Source organism: Meleagris gallopavo, chromosome 13 (genome assembly GCF_905368555.1).
Source record: "Meleagris gallopavo chromosome 13, MGAL_WU_HG_1.1, whole genome shotgun sequence".
Lineage (NCBI taxonomy): Eukaryota > Metazoa > Chordata > Aves > Galliformes > Phasianidae > Meleagris > Meleagris gallopavo.
In genome coordinates, this window is record NC_139416.1 from 18,254,998 (window position 1) to 18,277,581 (window position 22,584).

At 61.6% G+C, this 22,584-nt stretch overlaps 5 protein-coding genes across 11 annotated transcripts; 4 read left to right on the forward strand and 1 right to left on the reverse strand.

Annotated features, from left to right (window-relative positions):
* The first annotated feature begins 118 nt into the window (after positions 1-118).
* Positions 119-3,254, forward strand: MC1R (melanocortin 1 receptor). The gene has a single exon (XM_010718169.4). The coding sequence runs from the start codon at positions 1,671-1,673 to the stop codon at positions 3,090-3,092; it is 1,422 nt and encodes a 473-aa protein (XP_010716471.2). The 5' UTR covers positions 119-1,670; the 3' UTR covers positions 3,093-3,254.
* An 835-nt stretch (positions 3,255-4,089) lies between these two features.
* Positions 4,090-6,855, forward strand: TUBB3 (tubulin beta 3 class III). Its single transcript, XM_085234980.1, has 4 exons — positions 4,090-4,243; positions 4,678-4,786; positions 5,332-5,442; positions 5,580-6,855. The coding sequence occupies exons 1-4, from the start codon at positions 4,187-4,189 to the stop codon at positions 6,653-6,655; spliced, it is 1,353 nt and encodes a 450-aa protein (XP_085091106.1). The 5' UTR covers positions 4,090-4,186; the 3' UTR covers positions 6,656-6,855.
* Positions 6,856-7,460: 605 nt separating this feature from the next.
* Positions 7,461-11,258, forward strand: DEF8 (differentially expressed in FDCP 8 homolog). Its single transcript, XM_085234979.1, has 10 exons — positions 7,461-7,800; positions 7,904-8,053; positions 8,635-8,776; positions 8,848-9,012; positions 9,153-9,280; positions 9,515-9,628; positions 9,912-9,992; positions 10,067-10,207; positions 10,341-10,450; positions 10,571-11,258. Exons 1-10 carry the CDS (start codon positions 7,564-7,566, stop codon positions 10,671-10,673), a joined length of 1,371 nt encoding a protein of 456 aa, XP_085091105.1. The 5' UTR covers positions 7,461-7,563; the 3' UTR covers positions 10,674-11,258.
* A 314-nt stretch (positions 11,259-11,572) lies between these two features.
* On the reverse strand, positions 11,573-14,588 carry DBNDD1 (dysbindin domain containing 1). 6 transcript variants are annotated; one of them, XM_085234989.1, is made up of 6 exons: positions 14,375-14,588; positions 13,623-13,712; positions 12,571-12,717; positions 12,204-12,344; positions 11,972-12,128; positions 11,573-11,866 (listed from the first exon to the last, which is right to left on the reverse strand). In XM_085234989.1, exons 2-6 carry the CDS (start codon positions 13,669-13,671, stop codon positions 11,593-11,595), a joined length of 768 nt encoding a protein of 255 aa, XP_085091115.1. In that variant the 5' UTR covers positions 13,672-13,712; positions 14,375-14,588; the 3' UTR covers positions 11,573-11,592. The 6 variants fall into 6 exon arrangements, with proteins under 6 accessions (XP_085091115.1, XP_085091113.1, XP_085091114.1 ...); XM_085234987.1 differs by having other exon boundaries at positions 12,571-12,735; XM_085234988.1 differs by having other exon boundaries at positions 12,571-12,735; positions 13,623-13,752.
* Positions 14,589-14,912: 324 nt separating this feature from the next.
* Positions 14,913-22,581, forward strand: DRC4 (dynein regulatory complex subunit 4). 2 transcript variants are annotated; one of them, XM_085234977.1, is made up of 11 exons: positions 14,913-15,044; positions 15,420-15,512; positions 16,479-16,676; positions 16,881-17,087; positions 17,633-17,687; positions 18,296-18,501; positions 18,786-18,953; positions 19,320-19,406; positions 20,326-20,535; positions 21,963-22,028; positions 22,313-22,581. In XM_085234977.1, the coding sequence occupies exons 1-11, from the start codon at positions 15,042-15,044 to the stop codon at positions 22,460-22,462; spliced, it is 1,443 nt and encodes a 480-aa protein (XP_085091103.1). In that variant the 5' UTR covers positions 14,913-15,041; the 3' UTR covers positions 22,463-22,581. The 2 variants fall into 2 exon arrangements, with proteins under 2 accessions (XP_085091103.1, XP_010716467.1); XM_010718165.4 differs by lacking the exon at positions 14,913-15,044 and adding an exon at positions 15,051-15,331.
* The last annotated feature ends 3 nt before the right edge of the window (positions 22,582-22,584 follow it).

The following is a 22,584-nucleotide window of genomic DNA, read 5'->3' on the forward strand; positions in this document are numbered from 1 at the left end:
TGCGGCCAGGGGAGGCTGCAGCAGGGGCTGAGCACTGTCTTAAAATGAGAGAGCTAATTACAGCAGCTGTCCCTCGGCAGCTTAGGTCCCTTCTGGCCCCCTGCAGATGCATTCGTTGCCTGATTCCCCCAGCTGCTCTCCTGAGCCCTGTCCTGTGCTTAATCGTTGGAGATCTCTTCCTTGTGCTCCTCCTGTCCTTTGTGCCTCCGTGGGCTGAAGGCTCCTTTCCTCCTCCCTGCTGGTCAGTGCGGGGGCTGCTCCCTGGGGGCAGGGATGGACCGGGCTGCACGGAGCAGCTCTGTTGCTGTCTGGCTGGTGGGTGGGAGTAGCTCGAGTTGTGCTGTAGCCTCTGATGGTGCTTGAAACAGAAAGGATACCCCTCCCCTCTTTTTGCTTTCCTCTCCCTTCCCTTGTTTTGCCACCTTCAAACAGGGAGCAATGTGGTGCAGCGCCCAGAATGAGGTCAGCTGCAATAAAGCCCTTAGCTCATCGCTGCTGCTCACAAAGCTTTTCCATTTCTGCTGTGTAACGGTGTATGAGGCTCTAATGCTGAGCCAGGCTGCGCTGCCCGGAACAACCACTCCCCCCGGTGCCGCAGCTGAGCTCCCCAGCTGGGGCTGGCTCCATTCTGCCCTCCCGCATCCATGCAGGAGCCAAGACCCGTCCACGCTCACACTGTTGGGATCTGCAGACCCGACGTTTTGCAGCTCTGCTCCCCAAACCCCTGCTGATAAAGCTGAAATTCACCACGTGTACCACTGAGCCGGGTGGGGAAGCTGATGTCTGCTAGGCTGGATTCCTCCTGCTCACGTTTCCCCATCAGCCTGGGCTGGTCCTGCCTGGGGGGAACGAGAGGCTCTGGGGACGCCGTCTGCCCAAGTGGATGGCGCCGAGCAGGGCTGATCCATCCAGCTGGGCTATGCCGCCAGCATTTGGCTGTGGGCACATGGCCCTATGAGCTATGCTGGAGATCAGGGCCAGGTATTGTGCTTGCACATTTGAGGACCTCCCCATGCTGCAACTTCCAACCACAGCCTCGCTGCTCCCAGCGTGGCAGCGGAGATGTGTGCTCTGGCCTCAACTCTGCGTGCCGCTCTTGTTTGTGGGGTGTAAAGCCATGCCTGGCACAGAGCACCCATCCTGCACACGGCTGCCTTCATCCACACGGGGCCAGGGGCAACTCTGAGCCCTGGGGAGGCCCCGGCCCCCACGAGAATGGGATGCAAGCATCCGGTGGAAACAGGCAGTGGATGGAGCCCTGAATGGCTCTTTGGTGGCTGAGCAGCTCCAGGCATCAATCGTGAGATGAAGGCACATGATGGTCAGATGGGTCCTGCATCCCCAGCCCGCCCAAGCTCCCAGGGGCACTGTGCTGAGAGAGACTGCGAATGGCCACAACACGGGACTGCACTCAATTGCTTCTTTGACAATCCCCAGGGGGTTCATCGCAGCCCACAGCACGGCACCCTCCCGGGGACACTTGAGGGAACGTGGCTGTGGCCGCGGCCACAGCCGCATATGGGCTCTGCCCTTCACACTGCCCTTGTTGTGGGGTCCCCAGGGCACGCAAAACCCCATGGTGTGTGTGGGATCCCCAGTGTGCACAGTCCTCCAGCGCACCCGGTTCCCAAAGGGATCAGGGAAACCCTGCTGAGTTGCATGGCCCCCAGATGGCATGCCCAGTCCTGGGGCATGCAGGACCCCAGGGCGCACAGAGACCCCAGCACGGTGTGCACAGTGCCCCAGCATGGCTCAGCCCCCAGCTACCCGGGCACAGGCCGTCATGTGCGTGCCCACCCTTCTCAGGAGGAGGAGCCGAGGGAGCCAGCTTTAAATTAGGACAGAGAAAGGGCCCTTTCTTCCCCATCACCACCGCTGAGCTCTGGATACGCCAGGCAGTGCTCGTGGGGAGGGCAGTTGAGACAGCGGAGTCTCTGCGCTGCTGCCCAGTGGGCTCCCGGGTGGGGGATCCCTTCCTCATCCTTGTGCCCGGGGCACAGAGGTGCCCACATCCCTTCTGCCTCGTGGTCGGGCGCTGTGTGAGCACTGGTGGGGCTGATTGTGAGCACAGGGACTTTGCGTGCGCTGCAGTTGTGCTCAGGGCCACGGCCCCCAGCCAGGGGGTCCCTGGGGCTGAGGCCGGGGCCATGTCGACTCTGGCCCCCCTGCGTCTGCTGCGCGAACCCTGGAACGCCAGTGAGGGCAACCAGAGCAACGCCACAGCTGGGGCCGGCGGCGCCTGGTGCCAGGGACTGGACATCCCCAATGAGCTCTTCCTGACACTGGGGCTGGTGAGCCTGGTGGAGAACCTGCTGGTGGTGGCCGCCATCCTGAAGAACAGGAATCTGCATTCTCCCATGTACTACTTCATCTGCTGCCTGGCCGTCTCCGACATGCTGGTGAGCGTCAGCAACCTGGCCGAGACGCTCTTCATGCTGCTGATGGAGCACGGTGTGCTGGTAATCCGTGCCAGCATCGTCCGCCACATGGACAACGTCATCGACATGCTCATCTGCAGCTCCGTCGTGTCCTCCCTCTCCTTCCTGGGGGTCATCGCTGTGGACCGCTACATCACCATCTTCTACGCACTGCGCTACCACAGCATCATGACGCTGCAGCGCGCTGTGGTCACCATGGCCAGCGTCTGGCTGGCCAGCACCGTCTCCAGCACCGTCTTCATCACCTACTACCGCAACAACGCCATCCTGCTCTGCCTCATCGGCTTCTTCCTCTTCATGCTGGTCCTCATGCTGGTGCTTTACATTCACATGTTCGCGCTGGCTCGCCATCATGTGCGCAACATCTCCAGCCAGCAGAAGCAGCCCACCATCTACCGCACCAGCAGCCTGAAGGGAGCCGTCACGCTCACCATCCTGCTGGGAGTCTTCTTCATCTGCTGGGGGCCCTTCTTCTTCCACCTCATCCTCATTGTCACCTGCCCCACCAACCCTTTCTGTACCTGCTTCTTCAGCTATTTCAACCTCTTCCTCATCCTCATCATCTGCAATTCAGTGATCGATCCCTTGATCTATGCCTTCCGGAGCCAGGAGCTCCGGCGGACGCTGCGGGAGGTGGTGCTGTGCTCCTGGTAGGCAGCGGCACAGACAGGAGGATGGGTGGATGGATGGATGGACGGATGGACAGACGGGTGGATGGACAGATGGACACACTGTGGGGTGTCCCCTGGGTGGCCCAATACAGCTGGCGTTGGGCTGCCCGACCTCGCGCTCCCAAATAAAGCCTTTTTGCAGTGATGTGTGCCTGGCACCGCGCATGGCCGTGGGCACTGGGTGTGGGGCAGCCCCGAGCACCAGCACCTGGGCGCTTCCCACCAGCCCGTGCCCCACGTTCACCCGCGGACAGATCGCTGCCCGACAGCAGCAATGCAAGCACCGGTTCCGGCACCACAGCCATGGGGGAATCCGGCGGCCCCCGAGAGGTTGCACCGGAGGGTGGGGGCTGCGGAGCGCGACCACCGCGGGACAAAGGCGGCTCCGAACGCCATCGCCTTTGTTCTACGGCAGCGCACGCTGCGGTCCGCGGGGCTCCGGGACACCGCACCCGCCCCCGGTACAGCCCCCCCACGCACAGCCCCCGGTGGGCGTTGGCCCCTTTTTCCCCGGGACACGAAGCAGACCGTGATCCCACCCTATGCGACGCTCGGCCGGGTCCGGGGGACACCCCATCCCCGTGCCCGCACCCGCGCCCCGATGCGGAGTCCCCCACGCGTGTCCGAGTGGGCGGGTCCCCTCCCCTCCCCCACAATGGCTGCAGACACCCCTCCCCCACCTCGTGTCCCCCTCCCCTCTCTGTGTCCCTCTCGCCGTGCCCGTGTCCCCGGGGATGCTCCGGCAGCGCGGTGCCGCCGGGTCGGCTCTGGCCGCTGCCGGGGCCGCGCAGTGCAGCGGGGTCGAACCCGGCAGGAGCAAATCGGACCGGGCCGGGTCGGGTCGGGCCGGGCGGGGTCGGGCGGGGCGGCGGCGGCGCCGGTGCCGCAGGGGCAGTTGCAGCGCTGCGGCGGCGGCCGCTGATTGGCGGCGGAGCGACGGTGACGTCAGCGCCCGGCCCGGTGCGGCGCGGGGCGGCTATAAAGGCGGCGGCGGCGGCGGAACCGCCCCCCGCGCTCCCGGTGCCGCTCCGCTCTCGGTGCCGCTCCGCTCCAGACCCGCTCCGGTCCGGCCGCACCATGAGGGAGATCGTCCACATCCAAGCGGGGCAGTGCGGCAACCAGATCGGCGCCAAGGTAACGGCGGGGCGGACGAAGACCCCCCCCCATTCCTCGCGTCGCCTCCGTCCCCGCCGCACCGGGAGGACAAAGAGCCCCGCCCCGCTCCTTTGTCCGCCGCCGCCGCCCGCGGGTTCCGGCCCCGCCGCCGCCCTTCAGCACCGCGGACAGCGCCCGCCCTGCGGACGGAGCTGCGGCTGCGGGGCGGGGCTGCGCCCCCCCGGGATGCGGGACCCGCTGTGCCCCCCCCGCCCGGTGCGGGATTCACACCCAGCCTGGGGTGGGGGGGGGGAATCCGGGTGCGGCTGCCTCCTCCCCAACCCCCCCTTCTCTTATCCCGACGTTGGGTTGCAGCTTTACTGGCGCAGGGGTATGGCGGGGGGGACACCCGGAGACGCTGACCCCGTGCCCCCTCCCTTTCCCCTTCTCATCCCCCTCCCCTCCCCCCTCAGTTTTGGGAGGTGATCAGCGATGAGCATGGCATAGACCCCAGCGGCAACTACGTGGGTGACTCGGACCTGCAGCTGGAGCGAATCAGCGTTTATTACAATGAGGCCTCCTGTAAGTGGCACAACCCCCTCCGCACGGACCCCCCCCACCTCATGTCCCCACACTCCCTCCCGCGGTCACGGTCCACGCTGAGACAGACGCCTGCCCTCAGTCCCATGGGAACCGATGGTTTTGAGAGCGGGGGGGAATGCACCCAGCCTCATGGGGATCCTTTGCTGTAGGGACAAAAGGGAGGGAAACGGTGCACTGAGCTCTGTGGTACGTGTATAGAGCCCATGAGGCTCAGTAGGGGTGTGATTTTGGTTGTTTGTGGGTTTTTTTGGTTGTGTTTTTTTTTTTTGAGGGGGATGGGGGGGACATGAAATGGATGGACCAACCTCATGGGACTCTGTAGTTTGGGGGATGGGAAGGGGGAAATGGAAACTGCCGTTGAACCCAATGGGAACTCCTTTGTTTAGAGGAGGAGAGGACACAGTGAAAGGACCCTGCCTCAGGGGTCCCTGTGTTTTGGGGCACAGATGTGCACCCTTCCCTGTGCTGGTGGGTGGGTTGGGTGGTGGCTGTTCCCTCTGGCACACCATGCGGTCTCTCTGCAGCTCACAAGTATGTGCCTCGCGCCATCCTGGTGGATCTGGAGCCAGGCACGATGGACAGCGTGCGCTCAGGTGCCTTCGGGCACCTTTTCCGCCCCGACAACTTCATTTTCGGTAGGTGGCCGCACCCCACACCGGGAGGGGACGCCCCTGGGGCTGCCTGCAGGCGCATCCTCGCGGCCCCAACCCAACCCCAAATCCTGACACCATGCCCTCCGCCCAACGCACCCTTTGTGTCTCCCCATCCCCAGGTCAGAGCGGGGCTGGCAACAACTGGGCCAAGGGGCACTACACGGAGGGGGCCGAGCTGGTGGACTCGGTGCTGGACGTGGTGCGGAAGGAGTGTGAGAACTGCGACTGTCTGCAGGGCTTCCAGCTGACCCACTCCCTGGGTGGGGGCACGGGCTCGGGCATGGGCACACTGCTGATCAGCAAGGTGCGTGAGGAGTACCCCGACCGCATCATGAACACTTTCAGTGTGGTGCCATCCCCCAAGGTGTCGGATACGGTGGTGGAACCCTACAACGCCACGCTCTCCATCCATCAACTGGTGGAGAACACGGATGAGACCTACTGCATCGACAATGAGGCACTGTACGACATCTGCTTCCGCACACTCAAGTTGGCCACCCCCACCTATGGAGACCTCAACCACCTCGTCTCGGCCACCATGAGCGGCGTCACCACCTCGCTGCGCTTCCCTGGGCAGCTCAATGCTGACCTGCGCAAGCTGGCTGTCAATATGGTGCCCTTTCCACGCCTTCACTTCTTCATGCCTGGCTTCGCCCCGCTAACAGCACGTGGCAGCCAGCAGTACCGTGCCCTCACCGTCCCCGAGCTCACCCAGCAGATGTTCGATGCCAAGAACATGATGGCTGCCTGTGACCCACGCCACGGCCGCTACCTCACCGTGGCCACTGTTTTCCGTGGCCGTATGTCCATGAAGGAGGTGGATGAGCAGATGCTGGCCATCCAAAGCAAGAATAGCTCTTACTTCGTGGAGTGGATCCCCAACAACGTCAAAGTTGCAGTGTGTGACATCCCGCCCCGCGGCCTCAAGATGTCCTCCACCTTCATTGGCAACAGCACGGCCATCCAGGAGCTCTTCAAGCGCATCTCGGAGCAGTTCACCGCCATGTTCCGCCGCAAGGCCTTCCTGCATTGGTACACAGGGGAGGGAATGGACGAGATGGAGTTCACCGAGGCAGAGAGCAACATGAACGACCTGGTGTCAGAGTACCAGCAGTACCAGGATGCCACGGCCGAGGAGGAGGGCGAGATGTACGAGGATGATGAGGAGGAGTCGGAGGCGCAGGGCGCCAAGTGATGGCCCTGCACTCGCTGCTTTGGGAGGGCCCTGGCCTCGCCCCTTGGTGTCTGCTCCCCTCAGCCCCATGTTAGCTCACCCGTCCTGTGCCCCCTCCCTATGGCCTCCCCTTTTCCCCTTTTTTTCATTTTTTACTGTTTGTGTCTCATTTTTTTTTTTTTTTTTTTTGAATACTCAATAAATTTATGGCTGTCCAGTTACTCCTGACTCTGGTTTTTGGTATGATGGGGTTGGGGGGAGGGGCTCATGCGGGGAGGGGGAGTGAGGGGGCAGTGGGAGGAGGGTGTAATATTCCCTTTTAAACCCATAATGGAAGGGAAACTGGGGACCACGAGATCTCACTGGGGCCATGCCCAAATTCTGCTCACGTAACGCTGAGTGCCACCCCATGCACTGCTGCAAAGCCCCCCAGGCTGTGCCGTGTCCCCTCCCACGTGGGCTCTGTCTCCTGCCCCAAGCACTTCGCACGGGCCCTGCAGTGTCCCCGGACCACGCAGGGCCATGTTAGGCTCTAAGGGAGCCAGGGACACCTCAACACGCAGAGCCTGAGCAATACGGGGTTCCCACTCTTTCTATGGGAGCTTCCCTGCTCCTTCTTTGGTGCTAAAGCGGTTCCCCTAGTCTCTTTTTGGGGCTGGTGAGGCCCCCATCCTTCTGGGCGTGCGGCGGGAGCTGCAGGACCGCGGTGCTGCACAGACAATGGGCTGCGAGGGGGGGGGGCGCGGGATCGATGGGACCCGAGGCCGTCCGCAGCCCCACCCAGCGCTGAGCGCTCCGCCGGCCGCCAGGGGGCGCTAGAGGGAGAGGCGGGCCGAGCAGTGGGCGTGGCTCGGCGCTGTCCCCGCCCGCCGGTGCCGGTGCCGGTGCGGGCGGTGCCGCGGGGTGCCGGTGCCGCGTCCCGCAGGGCGATGGCGTACGACGAGAGGCTGGCGCGGTTCCGGCAGGCGCACCTCAACCCCTTCAACAAGGGCCCGGAGCCTCCCGGTGGCGGCGGCGGCGGCGGGGCGGGCGAAGACGATCCGCTGCCTCCCGGTGCTCCCCCGCTGGATGCGGCCCGGCGGCACGAACCGGGCCAGGGGGACGGGGAGAGCTCGGAGCGGCCCATGGACCTGGGCCTGGCGGAGGACCACTTCTCTCGGCCCGTGGTGAGTGGGGGCGGTAGGGCCGGGGGTAGCGGCGGCGCCGGGGGCTGCGGTTCATCTTCCTCCCGTTCTCCCTCCGTTCTCCTGCCGGTCGCCCCCGCCGCAGGGTCTGATCCTGGCGCCCGACGTGCAGCAGCTGCGCCGCGCCATCGAGGAGTGCCGCCGCGCCATCCTGGCGCTGCCCGAACACTCGGAGCGGCAGAAGGACGCGGTGGTGCGGCTCATCCACCTCCGCCTCAAACTGCAGGAGCTGCAGGTGGGGCTGCGGGCGTCCCGGGGCGGCTCTGAAGGTGGGGTGAACGCCGAGGGTCACGAGGGGGCTCTGAAGGTCCTGCGGGGGTCCTGGGTGGGATGAGTGTCCTTGGGAAGGGCTCTGAAGGACCTGCGGGGAGCCCTAAGGATGCTGGGGGGGTGTTGTAGAGAGGGATAAGTCATGGGGAAGGGTACCGAGGGTCCAGGGAGCGGTTCTGAAGGTCAGGACCCTGAGGGTACTGAAGAGGGTCTGAGGGAGGGCCTGGAGAGGCTGGGGGTCCTGGGTTGGAGGATGAGAGTCCAACAGTGTGGATCTGAGCATCCAGGGAGAACTCTGAAGGTCATGGAGGGGACTGTGAGAGTTGGGAGGGGAGTTTTGGGGACAGGGAGCTGAGGGTGCAGGAGGATAGGGACAAGGCTCCTAGGGAAGGGATCTGAGGGTCCTGGAGTTGTTCTGATGTTTCAGGGGAAGACCCTGAAGGAATGGGGCTCTGAATTTCTTGGGAGGGAGGTGAGGGTCCTGAGAGGACTCTGAGGGTCCAGAGGGCACCAGAGGGCTGTGTTGACCCCTCCCCCCTCCTATAGGACCCTGATGAAGAGGAACCCAACATCCGCGTGGTGCTGGAGCACCGCTTCTATAAGGAGAAGAGCAAGAGCGTCAAGCAGATGTGTGACAAGTGCAGCACCATCATCTGGGGCCTCATCCAGACCTGGTATACCTGTACAGGTGGGTTGGGGGCACTGACACCCCCCTCGCAGTCCCCCCGCAGCCCTGAGCTGACAACCACCTGCCCACAGGGTGCTACTATCGGTGCCACAGCAAGTGCCTGCCCCTGGTCACCAAGCCCTGCGTCAGGTCCAAGGTGAGCCACCAGGCCGAGTACCAGCTCAGCATCTGCCCTGAGAGCGGGCTGGACAGCCAGGACTACCGCTGTGCCGAGTGCCGGGCCCCCATCGCCCTCAGTAAGGCACCAAGGGCTGTGGCTGGGGGGGGAATCTGGGAGGTGCATGGGGCTGGGGGAAGCTGGAGGCTGGGGCTGGGGGATGTTTTTGGGGTGATGGTGCCAGCGCGGGTGCCGGTACCGATGTGTGCCTCACTACAGGGGGGGTGCCCAGTGAGGCCCGACAGTGCGACTACACCGGCCTCTACTACTGCAGCAGCTGTCACTGGAATGACCTGGCTGTCGTCCCCGCCCGCGCCATCCACAACTGGGACTTCGAGCCCCGCAAGGTGCCTGCGGTGCTGGTGGGGGTCACAGGGGTCTCGGGGATCACTTGGGAGGCTGTGTCCGCAGGCAGGGGTCCCTAGGGACTGTGTCGCTGGCTGGAAGACGCTTGCAAGGCTGTGCTTCTGGCTATGGGGTCTCTCAGAGCCAGGTCCATTGGGCCAGGGGTAGAGGGCTCAAGCTGTGCCCTGCAAGGCCCCGCTGGCCCTGCACACAGTGTGACAGCGGTGTATGTGCAGGTGTCCCGCTGCAGCATGCGGTACCTGGCGCTGATGGTGTCGCGGCCTGTGCTGAAGCTGCGGGAGATCAACCCTCTGCTCTTCAACTACGTGGAAGAGCTGGTGGAGATCCGGGTGAGCGTGGTGTGGCCATGGGTGGGGCCCAAGGCTGGTGGGAGGGTGATGTGGGGTAGTGGCAACATTAAGGATAAGCTGGGAGGCTGCCTAAACTACAGGGCTGAGACTGACCCAGCCTTGTCCTGGCACTGTCCTTACCCAATGCCCACCCTTATCCTGTCCCATTCCCACACAACACCTGTCTCATCCCCGTCCCTGTCTCCATCCTGACCCTGCCACCACCTTCTCTCTGTCTCTCTCCCCACTCCCATCTCATCCCCGGCCCCCGGTGCCCCCACAGAAGCTGCGCCAGGACATCCTGCTCATGAAGCCATACTTTATCACCTGCAAGGAGGCAATGGAGGCACGGCTGCTGCTGCAGGTCAGGCCCAGTGGCGGGCAGGGGTGAGGCCCTGGGTCTGTGGGCACAGCAGTGACATCTGCCTGCCCATGCAGCTGCAGGACCGACAGCACTTTGTAGAGAACGACGAGATGTACTCGCTGCAGGACCTCATTGACATCGAGGCTGGGCGCCTGAGCTGCTCCCTAACTGAGATCCACACCCTCTTCGCCAAGCACATCAAGCTGGACTGTGAGGTGAGTGGGGCAGTGCTGCAGGGCAACCAGGGCTGAGATCTGGACTTGGGCCATAAGGAGGGCACTGGCGAAGACCTGGAGGTCCTTGTCAGCACCCAGGTACCAGGGGCTCATCTGTTTTTTCTCACCCCAGCGTTGCCAGGCAAAAGGCTTTGTGTGTGAGCTTTGCAAGGAGGGCGATGTGCTTTTCCCCTTTGACAGCCACACCTCAGTGTGCACTGACTGCTCCGCCGTCTTCCACAGGTATGGTGGGTGCCTCGTCTGGAGCCACCTGCATCGCTTTGGGTGCTGCAGAGGGGAGGGACGGGTGGTTCCAGGACCTTTGTGCTTCCTAGCATTCCCCAGAGCATCCCTTCCCCACAGGGACTGCTACTACGACAACTCCACCACGTGCCCCAAGTGCGCCCGGCTGAGCCTGCGCAAGCAGTCCCTCTTCCAGGACTCTGTGGCTGAGGCAGAGCCCTAAGCAAGGGCCCATCTTCACGGCCACCGGGGCCCCACGATGGACAGATGGCCACGGAGGCTGCCCTGCAAACTTCAGTTCTGCCACTCACGTGGGGCCAGGACTTGTGCTGGGCGGGGGTCCTGCACTTTGCCACCTGCAGCCACATTGCGTGGGCGAGCATGCTGGCAGAGCCGGAGGAACGGGCTCTTCCAGGAAGGGCGAGGGTGCCTGGATGGGGCTGAGGTTTCCACGTGCTCCCAAAGGGCTGGGCATGGCGTCTGGGGGAGAACCGGGGGGTCCCACCCTGGTGGGGCTGCCGGCAGCCACCACGTGCAGCCAGTGCTCTGGGTGAACACTACCTGGTTGGATGCTGCTGTTCTGGGGGGAAGCATCTTTTCTTCCTCCCCTGCATTACAGGACACATTAGAACACTGAAGGTCGGGGCTGAGGGGGGATTTAAGGGCAGTGCTGGTGTGTGACACTACGTCAGGGGTGGGGCACACCACTGCCTCTGCTTTTGCAATTGCTCATTGCTGCTCGCGGGAGCCCCTACTGCACATGCTGTCCCCCAACACCACTCCTGCAACACTTGCCCGGTCTGTCGCAGCTGCGTCGCCTCTTTGCACAGCGCCGCAGTCACAATTTTGCCCTGGGGCTTCTCCTGGAAGAGGGGGGCAGGGTTGAGGGAGCTTTGGTGGGCACTGTGGAAGCAATGGGATGGGCCCTCACGGATGAGGTCTGGCTCTGCCCCAGTGCCAGCTCCCCCGCATCCCTCCTCCTACCTTTCCCTATGCTCAGTTCTGCTCCTGCAGAGGCTCCCCACGTCCCCCCTCCCTGTAACCTGTTGCTCCTGGCAGCCACCACCCCATATAGGGGTTGCATCCCCCCTTCCCTGCAGCAATGGACACAGGGCAGAGCAGTGGCCATGGGTTGGTTGGTTTTACCAGTACACACAACTGCTACATGGCGGTGGGTGGTACAGTGCAGACACTGCACAGCTCCTGGTCCTGCCACGCTGGGACCGTGGTGGAAAGGAGGTGGGGGCCGGGCAGTGCAGCCCCCATTGTGCTACAGGGCCGAGTGGGCCAGTTCCTCCTCCCCACTGAGCCACCAGCTGTGGCACTGCTTGGTACCCACGGTCTGAAGCTGCCACCCCGCAGCGCCCAGTCACGCAACTTGTCCCATAGCAAGTCCTTTGTCCTGCACGGCTTTTCCTGTGGCAGGGAGTGGGGAACGTGGTCAAAAGAGCTGGGGACAAGGCAAAGCACACATCTCTGCGTGTCCCTATATCTGTCCCCACCAGCCGGGACAGCTCCTACTCCTGCTGAGGCTGCTCCACTGCCAGGAAGGTGTCCAGGGTGCCTGGTTGCAGCTCTGAGTCGCTGAGGTGCTTCTTCTCCCGGCCATGCTCGCGTGCACGGGTCCAGGAGGGGGAGCGCAGGTACCCTGCCCGTGGCATAGCCTGTGGGTGCAGCCCTATGGGGAAAGTCAGCTCAGCCTGTGCCTCCTGGCCACGGTGGTGGAGTGGGGTGCAGGCAGACATTCACTCACCACTAGGCGACTCGCTGGCCACGTTCTCCTCATCAGAATCAGCGAAGACCTCAGCCAGCTCCTGGTCCGACATGTCGGTCAGCTCCGTGAGGTCCAGCAGGTCAAAGTGCACCTCCAGCGAGGACACGCTGCTCAGTGGCTCTGTGAGAAATGGGACTGCGGGTGGGCAGCTGCCAGACAGGGCCCCTGGTGCTGAGGTGGGGGCCCCGTGGGATCTGAGAGGGCTTGGTAGTGATCCAGGGAGGGACAAGGGGTTGGTGGGGGAGGATGACAATAACTGGCTTGGGGTGGGCAGGGGCCAGGCAGGGACCACAGGGGCAAGAGGGGACACAGGGGAAGGCAGTGGGTGTGCAGGGGCTGCACTCACGTCTCCGTTCGGTGACCTGCAGCAGGCTGGCAGTGGGAATGGGGATGCCACCCTGTTCCTCCGTGGGGGCACCGGTGATCTCCTCAGCTGTCCCAGGGATGGGGGTCCCTGCTGTTCGCTCTGGGGCCAGTGCCTCTTTGCCCAGCTCTGCAGAACCGGCACCAGCTGTGTAGGTGCAGGGCTGGGGCAGCAAAGGCAGCTCCCTTCTGTGGCCCTGATGCCACCACTCTGGGTGCCCCTCTGGTGGAGGGGGCAGCAGCTCCCCAGCCCTGTGCCCCCTGCTGGACAGGCGATGCTTCCTGGGGCAGCTGCCACGGGCCCCATCAGCCCCATTCCCCGCAGCCGGCAGCCCCCCGCCCCTCACAGCCCCTTTGTGTCGGCGAGACAAAAGCACAGCCTGTTCAGAGGCCGGAGCCCAGACAAGGGGCGTTTTGTCTCCTGGGAAGAGCTGGCGGGGCTGGGCAGAGGCAGCACGATCTGTGCCTGGGAAGCCCCTCTTCAGGGACGGCCGGGGCTGAGCTGGCACCGAGCAGGGCCAAGAGACCCTGTGTATGGGGGGGGACAGCACCAGCACCGGGCAGCACGAGCACCAAGTGGCTCCCGGTCCACTTGGTAGCTGAACCCAGCTACACACTACTGGGCCCTGCCACCAGGTGAGATGGTGGGTGAGATGGTATGCGGACAGGCTTACAGGGAACAGGGCATCGCCTCTTTCCCCCAGGCAGCTGACACTGGTGGGCAGGGGACAGAAATCCCGCTGCTCAAAGGAATCAGCAGAGGGAAAGGGAAATTACAATGGTATTTGACAAGTAAGAAGCACAATGCCCATGCAACACCATGTCCCAGCCCTGCAAGGTAGGACAGGACACCCATCACTATCACCACCTACCCTCCATCTGGGAAACCAGATCCCTACCCTGCTCTTTGGCCAGGAAGAGCCATGCACGTTCCCTTCCCCAACCTCATCCCCAGGGTGGGTAACCACCATCCAGAGCACGTCCTTCCCCCGCCATCATCCCGTCCCCGCTCTCTCCGGCGGAGCCCCCACCCACCGGGGCGCTGGTCCCTGCCGCAGCAATCCCCTCTGGCCCCCGTCTGCATGTCGTCTCCGTGCCGCTCCGCTCGGGCTCACCGGCTGTCTCCTGGCGAGGAGCAGGGCCAGCATCAGGGCTCAGTGCGCTGCTGACTCACGTCAACCGCAGAGTGAGACAGCAGCGGGCGCCGGTCACCCCAACGGGGGGCTCCGGTCACCCCACCAGGGTCCCCAACCCACCTCAAAGACCTAGTGAGGTGGGAGGGCATGGCCGGGACTGACAGCACGGCGGTGGCACAGCCGCGCGCAGGGCACACGCGGGAGGGATGGGCGTGTGCAGGAGACGCACGATGCCACTCGAACACCACCGCGACGCTATGAACCCCTGGGTGCAGCATTACGGCCGCCGCCAGTGTCCCCAAGCGTCACACCGCTGCCTGCAGGCAGGTGGCAGCCCCATATCTCTCACTCCCTGGGGCACATCTCAGCCCTCCTACCCCGGCTGAACCGCTCAGCGGAGTGGGGGGGGATACAGAAAGGACAGGAGGGTGAGATGTGCCCAGCTCCACGTCCCCACCTCACAGCCACCTTCATGCTCCCGTTTTGCACGTATGCACCCCCCCTCGGACACACCCCCTGCACACACACACACACACACACCCCTTGCACACCTACCCCCCCTCCCACGAAATTCCCCCGTGCCCTGCCCGGCACGATATCGCGGTGACGGGCTCCCCTCACCCCACTCCGACCCATCCCATCCCCGCTCACCTGCGGTACCGCCCGCTCCCGGAGCCTCCATGTGCCGGGCCGGGGCCGGGGCCGGGGCCGGTGCCGGTGCCGGTGCCGGTGCCGGTGCCGGTGCCGGTGCTGGGCGGGGCGGGGCGGGCCCGGTGCCAGCCCGCAGCCCGAACGCTCCTGCCCGCCGCGGCGGGGGTGGGGCCGGGGGCGGGCCGGGGGCGGAGGCCGGAGCCGGGTGGGCCTCGGGGGGGCTCAGCGGGGCGGGAGGCTCCGGGGATGCGCAGGGGGCCGTGGCGTGGGTAGAGCCGGGGGTGCGGTTGAGTGCCGGGGTGCGGGGAGGCCCGCAGGTCCGGGGGTGCAGAGCGGCCCTTGGGGGCGCATCGGGGCCGCGGGACGCAGAGGGCACTGGGGGCCGGGGGCACGGCCCGCTGCGCTGCGGCCCCTCGAGAGCCCCCGGTGGGGGTAAGCGGGACAGCACGGGCCGAGACGTGACGGAGCGGGGCTGCGGGGCTGCGGACCGGCCCGGGATCCCGGGTGGCGGCGGGCCGGGCTCGCGGGAAGGCCGGGCTGGAGCGGGCCCCGCCGCCCGTTGCTAAGGCCGGGCCCCGCGTTGCTAGGGGGCGTGTCCGCTCCCGCGCAACTCTCGCGAGATCTGCCCGAGCGTTGCCTGGGAGACCACGCAGCTGCCGTCGCCGCCATGGTGAGGGGCCGCGGGGGCTTCAGCCTTCAGTCTGGCGGCCGGGGGGCTCAGAGCCGGGCGTGGGAGCTCTGGGAACCGGAGCTGGCCTGGGTGGGGTAGTGGGAGCGATGCCCCACCCACCGACCTGTGGCTCGGTGCTGAGGGAAGCGTTGGTTGTGCTGTGCCTGGGCCTTCTCCCCGTGGGGTGTGCCTTGGGGGAGTCCCGGTCCTGGTCCCGGTCCTGGTCCCGGTTCTGATCCCGGTCCTGGGCAGAACGCAGCACCCGTTTCACCCCGCCATGGCAGCAGGTATGCTGTGCAGCCGGGCTGCGGGCACTGTGCAGCACAGCTTCCACTCGAGTGCTCACAACTCACGTGTTTTCTTCTCTTTTTGCAGGCACCCAAAAAGCAAGCTGGAAAAAAGGGGAAAGGGGGCAAAGCCCCAGCAGTGGTGGATGCCGTGTCCCTGGCAGAGATGAGCAAGGAGCAGGTGAGTGCTTCCCTTGCACCGTGGTGCCTGGCCGAGGCCCCAGGGATGACAGGTGGCAGTGGGATCTGGGGGACAGCAGACGGTGTTCATTTCATTGCTGACATCAGGGCTGGGTGTGTGGCCCCACAAAGGCTGCTCAGCTTTTCCTGGACGGAGCAGGCACCTCATCCTGCCCTTGCTTCTGCTGTCCTGTGGCACTCTGCTCTCCTGCCTTGTCCCCTCATTCATTTCCCCTCATCACATAATCCTGTTCTCTTGTGCTGATCTCCTTCTAATTGTGGAAATGTTCTGGTGAGAATATTATTTGATAAGTGCTTTATGTTTTGTGGTGTTTTCCTGTAGGAAGTAAGCTGACCAATTCTATTAGAATCCATTTTTCTCCCTGCAATTTCTGCTTCCATCTGGCTGTTCCCTCCTGTAATTAGAGTTCCTTTAACTTTCTGGTACGAGCAGCCTCTTCTCTGCAGGCTATTGTGCTGAAGTTCAATCCTCTGATCTCTCAGTCTACAGCTCTGTGCTTTGCAGCCTGCTGAATTCTCAGCATATCCCAAATCGTGCTGCTTTGGGGGTGGGAGGCTCCCCCACGGACAGCGAGGACAGGCAGAGGCCATAGCTGCGCAACATGGACCTGCTGCCCTGGATGTCCTACAAACACAGGAGAAGATGGCACTGTTCTGGGGGACCTTGCTCTGCAGATAAGATCTTGCATGTCTCAGTGTTATTTAGCATCTGAGAATGTGAGATGGATGCGCCCTGTCTGCTTATGATAGGAAGAGATTTTGTCTTTTTCGGGGGCCATTCGTCAAATCCTGAGCACTTCCCTCCTTCTGTTCTCCCTTTTCTATCTCAATATAGGCTACTGCGTCCTCCAGGTTTGCAGCAGAGCTCACAATTGATATCTCTGGGTCTTTTCAAGGGAGCTGTGCCCCTTCTCCCCCTACTTCTCTTTTCTTCTTTGCTTTGCAGCTGCAGGAGCACATTACACGTCTCCGGAAGGAGCTGGACCGGGAACGGGAAGAGCGCAACTACTTCCAGCTGGAGCGTGACAAGATTCACACCTTCTGGGAGATCACCCGACAGCAGCTGGAGGAGAAGAAAGCAGAGCTGCGTAACAAGGACAGGGAGATGGAGGAGGCAGAGGAGCGGCATCAAGTGGAGATCAAGGTGAGGGGGTGAGATGTATGGCCGTTTTCCTTTCCTCGTGCTCTGGGAGAGAGTCAGCAGGTCTGAGGAGATGAGAGAAGGAGACAGAGGGGGAGTAGCTGGGCTGGATACAAGTCAGAAGTGTCTCAGTTCATATCCAGACTTTGGATGTTTTCCTGCTGGCTCCTGCTGATGCCTCTCACCTGTTCTCTGGTTTGTTTTCAGGTTTACAAGCAGAAGGTGAAGCACTTGTTGTATGAACATCAGGAAAACCTTACTGAGCTGAAAGCAGAGGGTACCTTGTCCATGAAACGGGCCCAGAAGGATCACTGGGCTCAGGAGACAGAGCTGCGCAAAGAAATGCGTTCCTTGAAAGTGGACCTGAAGGAGCAAGAGCTGGCCAACGAGGTGGTGGTGAAAAACCTGCGCCTGGTAGGTGTCTGGCAGGGCAGCAGGGACTGGATCTGTGTGCAAAGTGCCTTTGCTGCAGAGGAAAGTGGTGGGTCCATGGTGTGTGAGCAGGAGACTGCATCCTCCGGTGTCTTGGTGAGGGGGGAGTGGGGTTTCCCACAGATATCAGTGTCAGATCTACTGGAAAGAGCACAGGAACAGGGAGGATGGGTTCCTGGGGCAAGTCCTGTGAAAATTCTCCTGCAGGAAGGAGTCAGCCTCATGGCTCAAAGCCACGAGGACAGCTGGAGAACCTAATACACCACTGTTGGCTTAGATAATAGGTTGATGCTGTGGTGGCAGCCTTTCCCAGGAAGCAGGAAAGGCTCCCATGGGATGTGGCTGACCATAGGTTTTATCTGCTGGGTGGGACAGCACCTGACTGCTGGACTCCAGCTGTGTGGCTGGGCATGGCCTGTGTGGGCATCGGAAACTGGAGAATGACTGCCCCTAGCCTGCACTGTGTAGTGATGCAGTCAGCTCAGGATTGAGTTGTCTGCCTCTAACACGAAACTTTTCCCCAACAGAAACAAGAGGAGGAGATCACACAGCTATGCAATGACTTCGAGAGACAAGTGAAAGGTCAGAATGTGCTCGAAGCCCCTGTGTCTGTGCGCTAAGGAAGTCTCCTTGGAGCTCCTCTGTGCTGTTAGCCTTTCTGGAGCAGAAAGAGGTCACTTTCCCCCCCGATTCTTGCTCTCTGTGCTCACAGCTGCTGGGCTGCATGGCTAACAGTGGTGTCCATGCTGAACTCTCAGTCTGGCTTGAATGTGCTGTGAAAATGGAGCCTGGACAGGCGTCTGTTGTGTGAGCTGCTGGGTGGAGGCAGGGCTCTCGCTGCTGCCAGCCCGTACTGCTGAGCACAGCTGGCTGGGTGGCTGGAGGAGTCCTTGCAGATCTAAATCCTGGCTCCAGTGCCCTCCTCTAGGGACGCATCAGGTTCTCACGGGCTGCCTTGGAGAGTTTCCATGCCCTGTTTCCAGGATGCTATTTCAGGGCTCTGCTCTCCATGGTCCCAACATAACTGCTCCGTGTGCTGGTGGCAGCTGCTGTGGGGCTGTTAATGAGCATCTTGTCCTCAAGCAATGCTGCAGTGGCACGTGTTGGGCTGCTGCTTGCTAACAGAACCCAGGTGCAGAGGCGTAGGTTCTGTGGGAGGGTCTCACTCAGCCCCCTGTGCACTTCCCCAGAGATGGAGGCCAAGTACAACAAGAAGATGCAAGCACTGCGGGATGAGCTTGACTTGCGCCGAAAGACTGAGATCCATGAAGTCGAGGAGAGGAAAAACAGCCAGATCAGTGAGCTGATGAAGAATCACGAGAAAGCCTTCCATGACTTCAAGAACTACCACGACGACGTCACCTTCCAAAACCTGGCACTCATCAGTTTGCTGAAGGTACTGCCTGCCTGCTCTCTGACCCTGCTGCTGCAGCCCTGTTGTGAAGTGTCACCAGGGAACTGGTCCAGTAACTTGCCCCAGATCTGGCCAGTTCCCTGGTGGAAGTCCTGGCATTACTGTTTTCCTGGGAGTTGTACACCATTACACGAGCAAAGTTCTTGTGCATAGGGAGATTTTGTGGCTTGCTGGGCCAGCACTGGGAGGGTGTCCTGATCTGGGAAGCTGTGAGAAGCTGGGCAGACCCTGCCTCTAGAAGCTAGCAATTGTGTTCCCAAGAACAGGAACAGATGGAGGAGATGAAGAAGAGAGAGACTCAGTTGGAAAAGGAGAAGGCAGATGTCCTGCTCCAGAACAAGCAACTGAAGGAACCCCTGCAGCAGGCCCAGGAGCAGGTGTTTGAGCTGCAGAAGAAGTTGGCCCACTACAATAAGGACAAGGAGGTTCTGATGGTGAGCTGCCAGCTCTGCTGAGCCCTTTTGTAATCTTCCCTGATTCACCGTGGCTGTTTCCCGGCATTGCTCAGCAGTGACCTCTGCTGCTCAGCTGAGAGTTCTTCGGTAAGACTGCTGAGCAAATGCCCTTGAGTCCTTTCAGCTTAGTTGGGTGTGTGTAGGATCTCAGATGGGACTCCAGGGCTCTGGCAGCAAGAAAGAAGAGCAGACCCTGCTGCAGAGAGGGAAAGGTGTTGGTGTGGCTATGGCTTGTGTTCTCTTAACCCCATGTCTTCTGCTGGTTGCTCTTCCATTTGTCAGAACACAGAACACCCATCTCCCAGAGACCTCCATGCTCTTGTAACTGTTGCTTCCTACTTGCAGAACACAAAAGCTCATCTGAAAGTCACCCAGAAGGAACTTAAAGACCTTCAGTGGGAACATGAAGTGCTGGAGCAGCGGTTCAGTAAGGTGAGAACTGCAGGTGGGTTTGGCCATCCTGTTTCTCTCTCCAGACCCTGTCCCCTTGTAGAGGTTTAGGCACCAGGACTTAGCAGAGGCTGCCTGTGCTGTGCCTAGCTGAAAACTTTCCAAATCTCTAATCCAGAGTGGCGCATTAGCTGCTGCTTCCAACAAAGCTTATCACAGTTTTGGCGTCTCCCGTGCTCAGCAGACAGGCTCAGCCTTGTACTTTCACTGAGCAATCATGCGTGTGCTGATGGTTCCCTCCTGGCCTGCTGGTGGGAGGCTGTGGCACTGGGTCAGGAGTGGAGCTGTGTAGAGAGGTTCCTGCTACAGCAGGGAGAAATATGGGGACAGTCTTTCCCTGGTTCTGCTAGCATGTGGATGTCACTTTCTTGCTTGTCGTGCAGCCTCTTCAAGGAATATTATGTTGACTGAGTTCTCCCAGACTGAGCCTCTCCCTTACAGCTAACCCAGATAAATTTACTGAGGCAGAACAGAGCTCATTTGCAATTCGTAGAAATCCCCAGGAATATGAACACTGATCTGAGGCCTCGTTAACAATCCATCATTAAGGCAGCAACATATTCAGTGCAGTCAGAAATAGGCTTTGGAAGAGAGATTCTAATTAGGACACTTATTAACTAGCTGTAAGCCAGGGACTCCTGCCAGCTGCAGGGAGAGGAGGAGAGACCCTTGCATGGTGGGGCCCCTCTGTGGTCCAAAATAGTGCCTTGTGGCAGCAAAGAGGAGCTTGGAGTCAGGGCCAGGCTGAGCGAAACACAATGTCTCTGCTGCTGTGTGATGACAGTGAAGGCCTATTTGCTCCCTTCAGGAGCTCAGGAAGGGCGGGGGGAGGCTTGCAGCAAGCTGAGGTATCCTAAAGGGTCCCAAGGATGGTGTGAAGCTGTGCTGTGTTTTGGAGCAGGTGCAGGCAGAGCGAGATGAGCTCTACCAGAAGTTCACCAAAGCCATTAATGAAGTGCAGCAGAAGACTGGGTTCAAGAACTTGCTCCTGGAACGCAAGCTGAAAGGACTCCTCAATGTCCTGGAGAAAAAGGAGGTGGAGCTCAGCGAAGTCTTTGCAGCCTCCAACCTCGAGCCAGGCGCCCTTTCCTTGGTCTCACACAAGCTGGAGGTACTGTGCACTGCTGCAGGGCCCTGTGGAAGCTGTCCTTTCCTCCTCTTGAAGGGCAGAGGCTGCTCTGATGGTTGCTCTGAGGCAAACGCAGACCTTAGAGGTGTGAGCGTGCATGGGCAGCATAAGGGCAGAGCCTGGCTGTGTGGCAGGAAACAGTCCCTGTCTTCTCTGCACTGTTGCATACCTGCCTGTATGGCCAGTCCCCAGCCTCAGAACACTGCAGAAAGCACCTCAGTCTGCTCTGCTGTTGGCTGAACCATGTGGAAGGCTGGGCTGTGACTGTTGTGGCAGTCGTTCCCAGCACACCCATGACTGCGCGGTGCCGCAGGGCGCTCCGGCTCTCCCTCGAGAGTGGGACGTGTGGGCGTTTGGCACTGATCTCTGGCTCAGGTGGAGTCTGTTTCAAGGAGAATGGCCCCAGGCAGCACTGCTCAGGTCTCTGTGCTGACAGGTGGCATGTGGCATTTGGATGTGCTGCCGAGCAGCGGGCTGCGTGAAGGGCCCGTCTCAGCGACCCTGGGCACTGTGTGTGCAGGGAGCCACCGCTGGTGAACCTCAGCCACTCCTCTCTCCTGGCCTTGCTGGCTGCAGAGGCAGCACAGACAGGTTCCCAGCGGCTCTGCAATGTCTGGCATGCTAAAAATACATATGCAGGGAGCGTTGGCACGATGTGGCGGCTTAAAGACCCGCATTCCTAGAGTATGCAACAGCAGTAACTGGAGAAGCAGCATTTGCTTCACTCTGGCTTCAGACAAAAGGGATGCGGGTTCCCTGCTTGGTTTGGCTGCTGCTTCTCTTGTGTTCTCCTGCTTGTACTGCTCTATTCCTGGTCCCCTCAGTGGTGGGTGACAGCGATGCTCATGGAATCCCCCTTGACAGGGAGCTCTAGTGATGAACACAGCAACAGCCCTAGGCTTTCAGTCTGTGTGACAAGACAGTGGATTTGTCACCTACAAGCAGGTGCCACAGCAGCAGACTAGGAAACACATTCCTGGGAAGGCGTCGAGGCGTCGCGCTCTCCCACAGCTGCTGGGGTCCCTGAATTCCTTTGCTCAGCTGCCTCCGGTCACCGGCGTCATCTTGGGGAGACTCTCCCTGTAATTCCCCCGGTGCTGTGGTGGCAGGGAGGTGCTGCAGGAGCAGGTGCTGCCATCCGCCCCCCCTTGCAGCGAGGCAGGTATTGCTGATGGTGAAGCTCTGCTGGCATTCCTGCTCATGGTTTGGGAGGTCTCTGTGCCTTGCCTCTGCCTGGGGCTGGCTATCCCTGGCAGCGCTGGCTCCAGGGTGGTGACTGTCTGCCCGGCCATGTCCCAGTGCAAGTGCTCAGTGTGCTGTGCCACATGCTCTGGCCTGCAGCATGGCCCCAGGCTGATGTGCCCTTGGTGCCAGCAAATCAAGTCTAACACAGCTGTCCCCGCTTGCAGGATGTGCTCAATTCCAAGAATGCCACTATTGAGGACCTGCAGTTCCAGCTGGCCCGAGCCTGCAAGGTGAGGAAGGGGCTTAGGTTATGCTGTGTTCCTGGGGCTGGGGGGGCAGAAGGAAGAGCAGAAGGCTTCCCTCCAGGCCTTGAGCAGGTGCTGGCTGCTCTGTTTTGTGCCCTGGAATACTGGCCCAGGCTGCAGTTTTCCCCATTCCCCGATTTCCCTATGAAACAAGGTCTGTTGAGGGGCCCCCACTATTCAGGAGTCTGCACCGTGCCTGTGCCTTGGCAGAGAGGGGCTGGGCTGGGTTTTGGGATGGCAGCCCAGAGCATGGAGTATTTTTCTTCCAGGCACACAATGACATGCTGCAGACATTGGAGGCAAAGCTGACGTCCTTTGGGATCCCGCTGGATAACCTGGGATTCAAGCCCCTGGAGAGCCCTGTGGTGGGGCAGGCGGTGGGGCAGGGCCCTGCAGGACTTGTGGCGGTGCCCACATGACACCACGCAGCACCTGTGGGTGCTCCTGTGCTCGCGTGCTCCTGGGGCAGGGAGCAGGGCTGTGCCTGCCTCGTGTTCCCTGCATCCGACCCGAAGGAAAGTGAATTTTTTGAGACTGATGG

Bases quoted from the DNA above. Each gene is read 5' to 3' on its own strand.
- MC1R (XM_010718169.4), top strand. From the start codon at position 1,671: ATGGCATGCCCAGTCCTGGGGCATGCAGGACCCCAGGGCGCACAGAGA.
- TUBB3 (XM_085234980.1), top strand. From the start codon at position 4,187: ATGAGGGAGATCGTCCACATCCAAGCGGGGCAGTGCGGCAACCAGATC. The intron at 4,787-5,331 runs GTAAGTGGCACA...GTCTCTCTGCAG, and splicing joins TTATTACAATGAGGCCTCCT to CTCACAAGTATGTGCCTCGC. The intron at 5,443-5,579 runs GTAGGTGGCCGC...CCCCATCCCCAG, and splicing joins CCCCGACAACTTCATTTTCG to GTCAGAGCGGGGCTGGCAAC.
- DEF8 (XM_085234979.1), top strand. From the start codon at position 7,564: ATGGCGTACGACGAGAGGCTGGCGCGGTTCCGGCAGGCGCACCTCAAC. The intron at 9,013-9,152 runs GTAAGGCACCAA...GCCTCACTACAG, and splicing joins CCGGGCCCCCATCGCCCTCA to GGGGGGTGCCCAGTGAGGCC. The intron at 10,208-10,340 runs GTGAGTGGGGCA...TTCTCACCCCAG, and splicing joins ACATCAAGCTGGACTGTGAG to CGTTGCCAGGCAAAAGGCTT.
- DBNDD1 (XM_085234987.1), bottom strand. From the start codon at position 13,671: ATGCAGACGGGGGCCAGAGGGGATTGCTGCGGCAGGGACCAGCGCCCC. The intron at 12,345-12,570 runs GTGAGTGCAGCC...CATTTCTCACAG, and splicing joins GCAGGTCACCGAACGGAGAC to AGCCACTGAGCAGCGTGTCC. The intron at 11,867-11,971 runs GTAGGAGCTGTC...TCCCTGCCACAG, and splicing joins GTGGAGCAGCCTCAGCAGGA to GAAAAGCCGTGCAGGACAAA.
- DRC4 (XM_085234977.1), top strand. The intron at 18,502-18,785 runs GTACTGCCTGCC...TCCCAAGAACAG, and splicing joins CACTCATCAGTTTGCTGAAG to GAACAGATGGAGGAGATGAA. The intron at 19,407-20,325 runs GTGAGAACTGCA...GTTTTGGAGCAG, and splicing joins TGGAGCAGCGGTTCAGTAAG to GTGCAGGCAGAGCGAGATGA.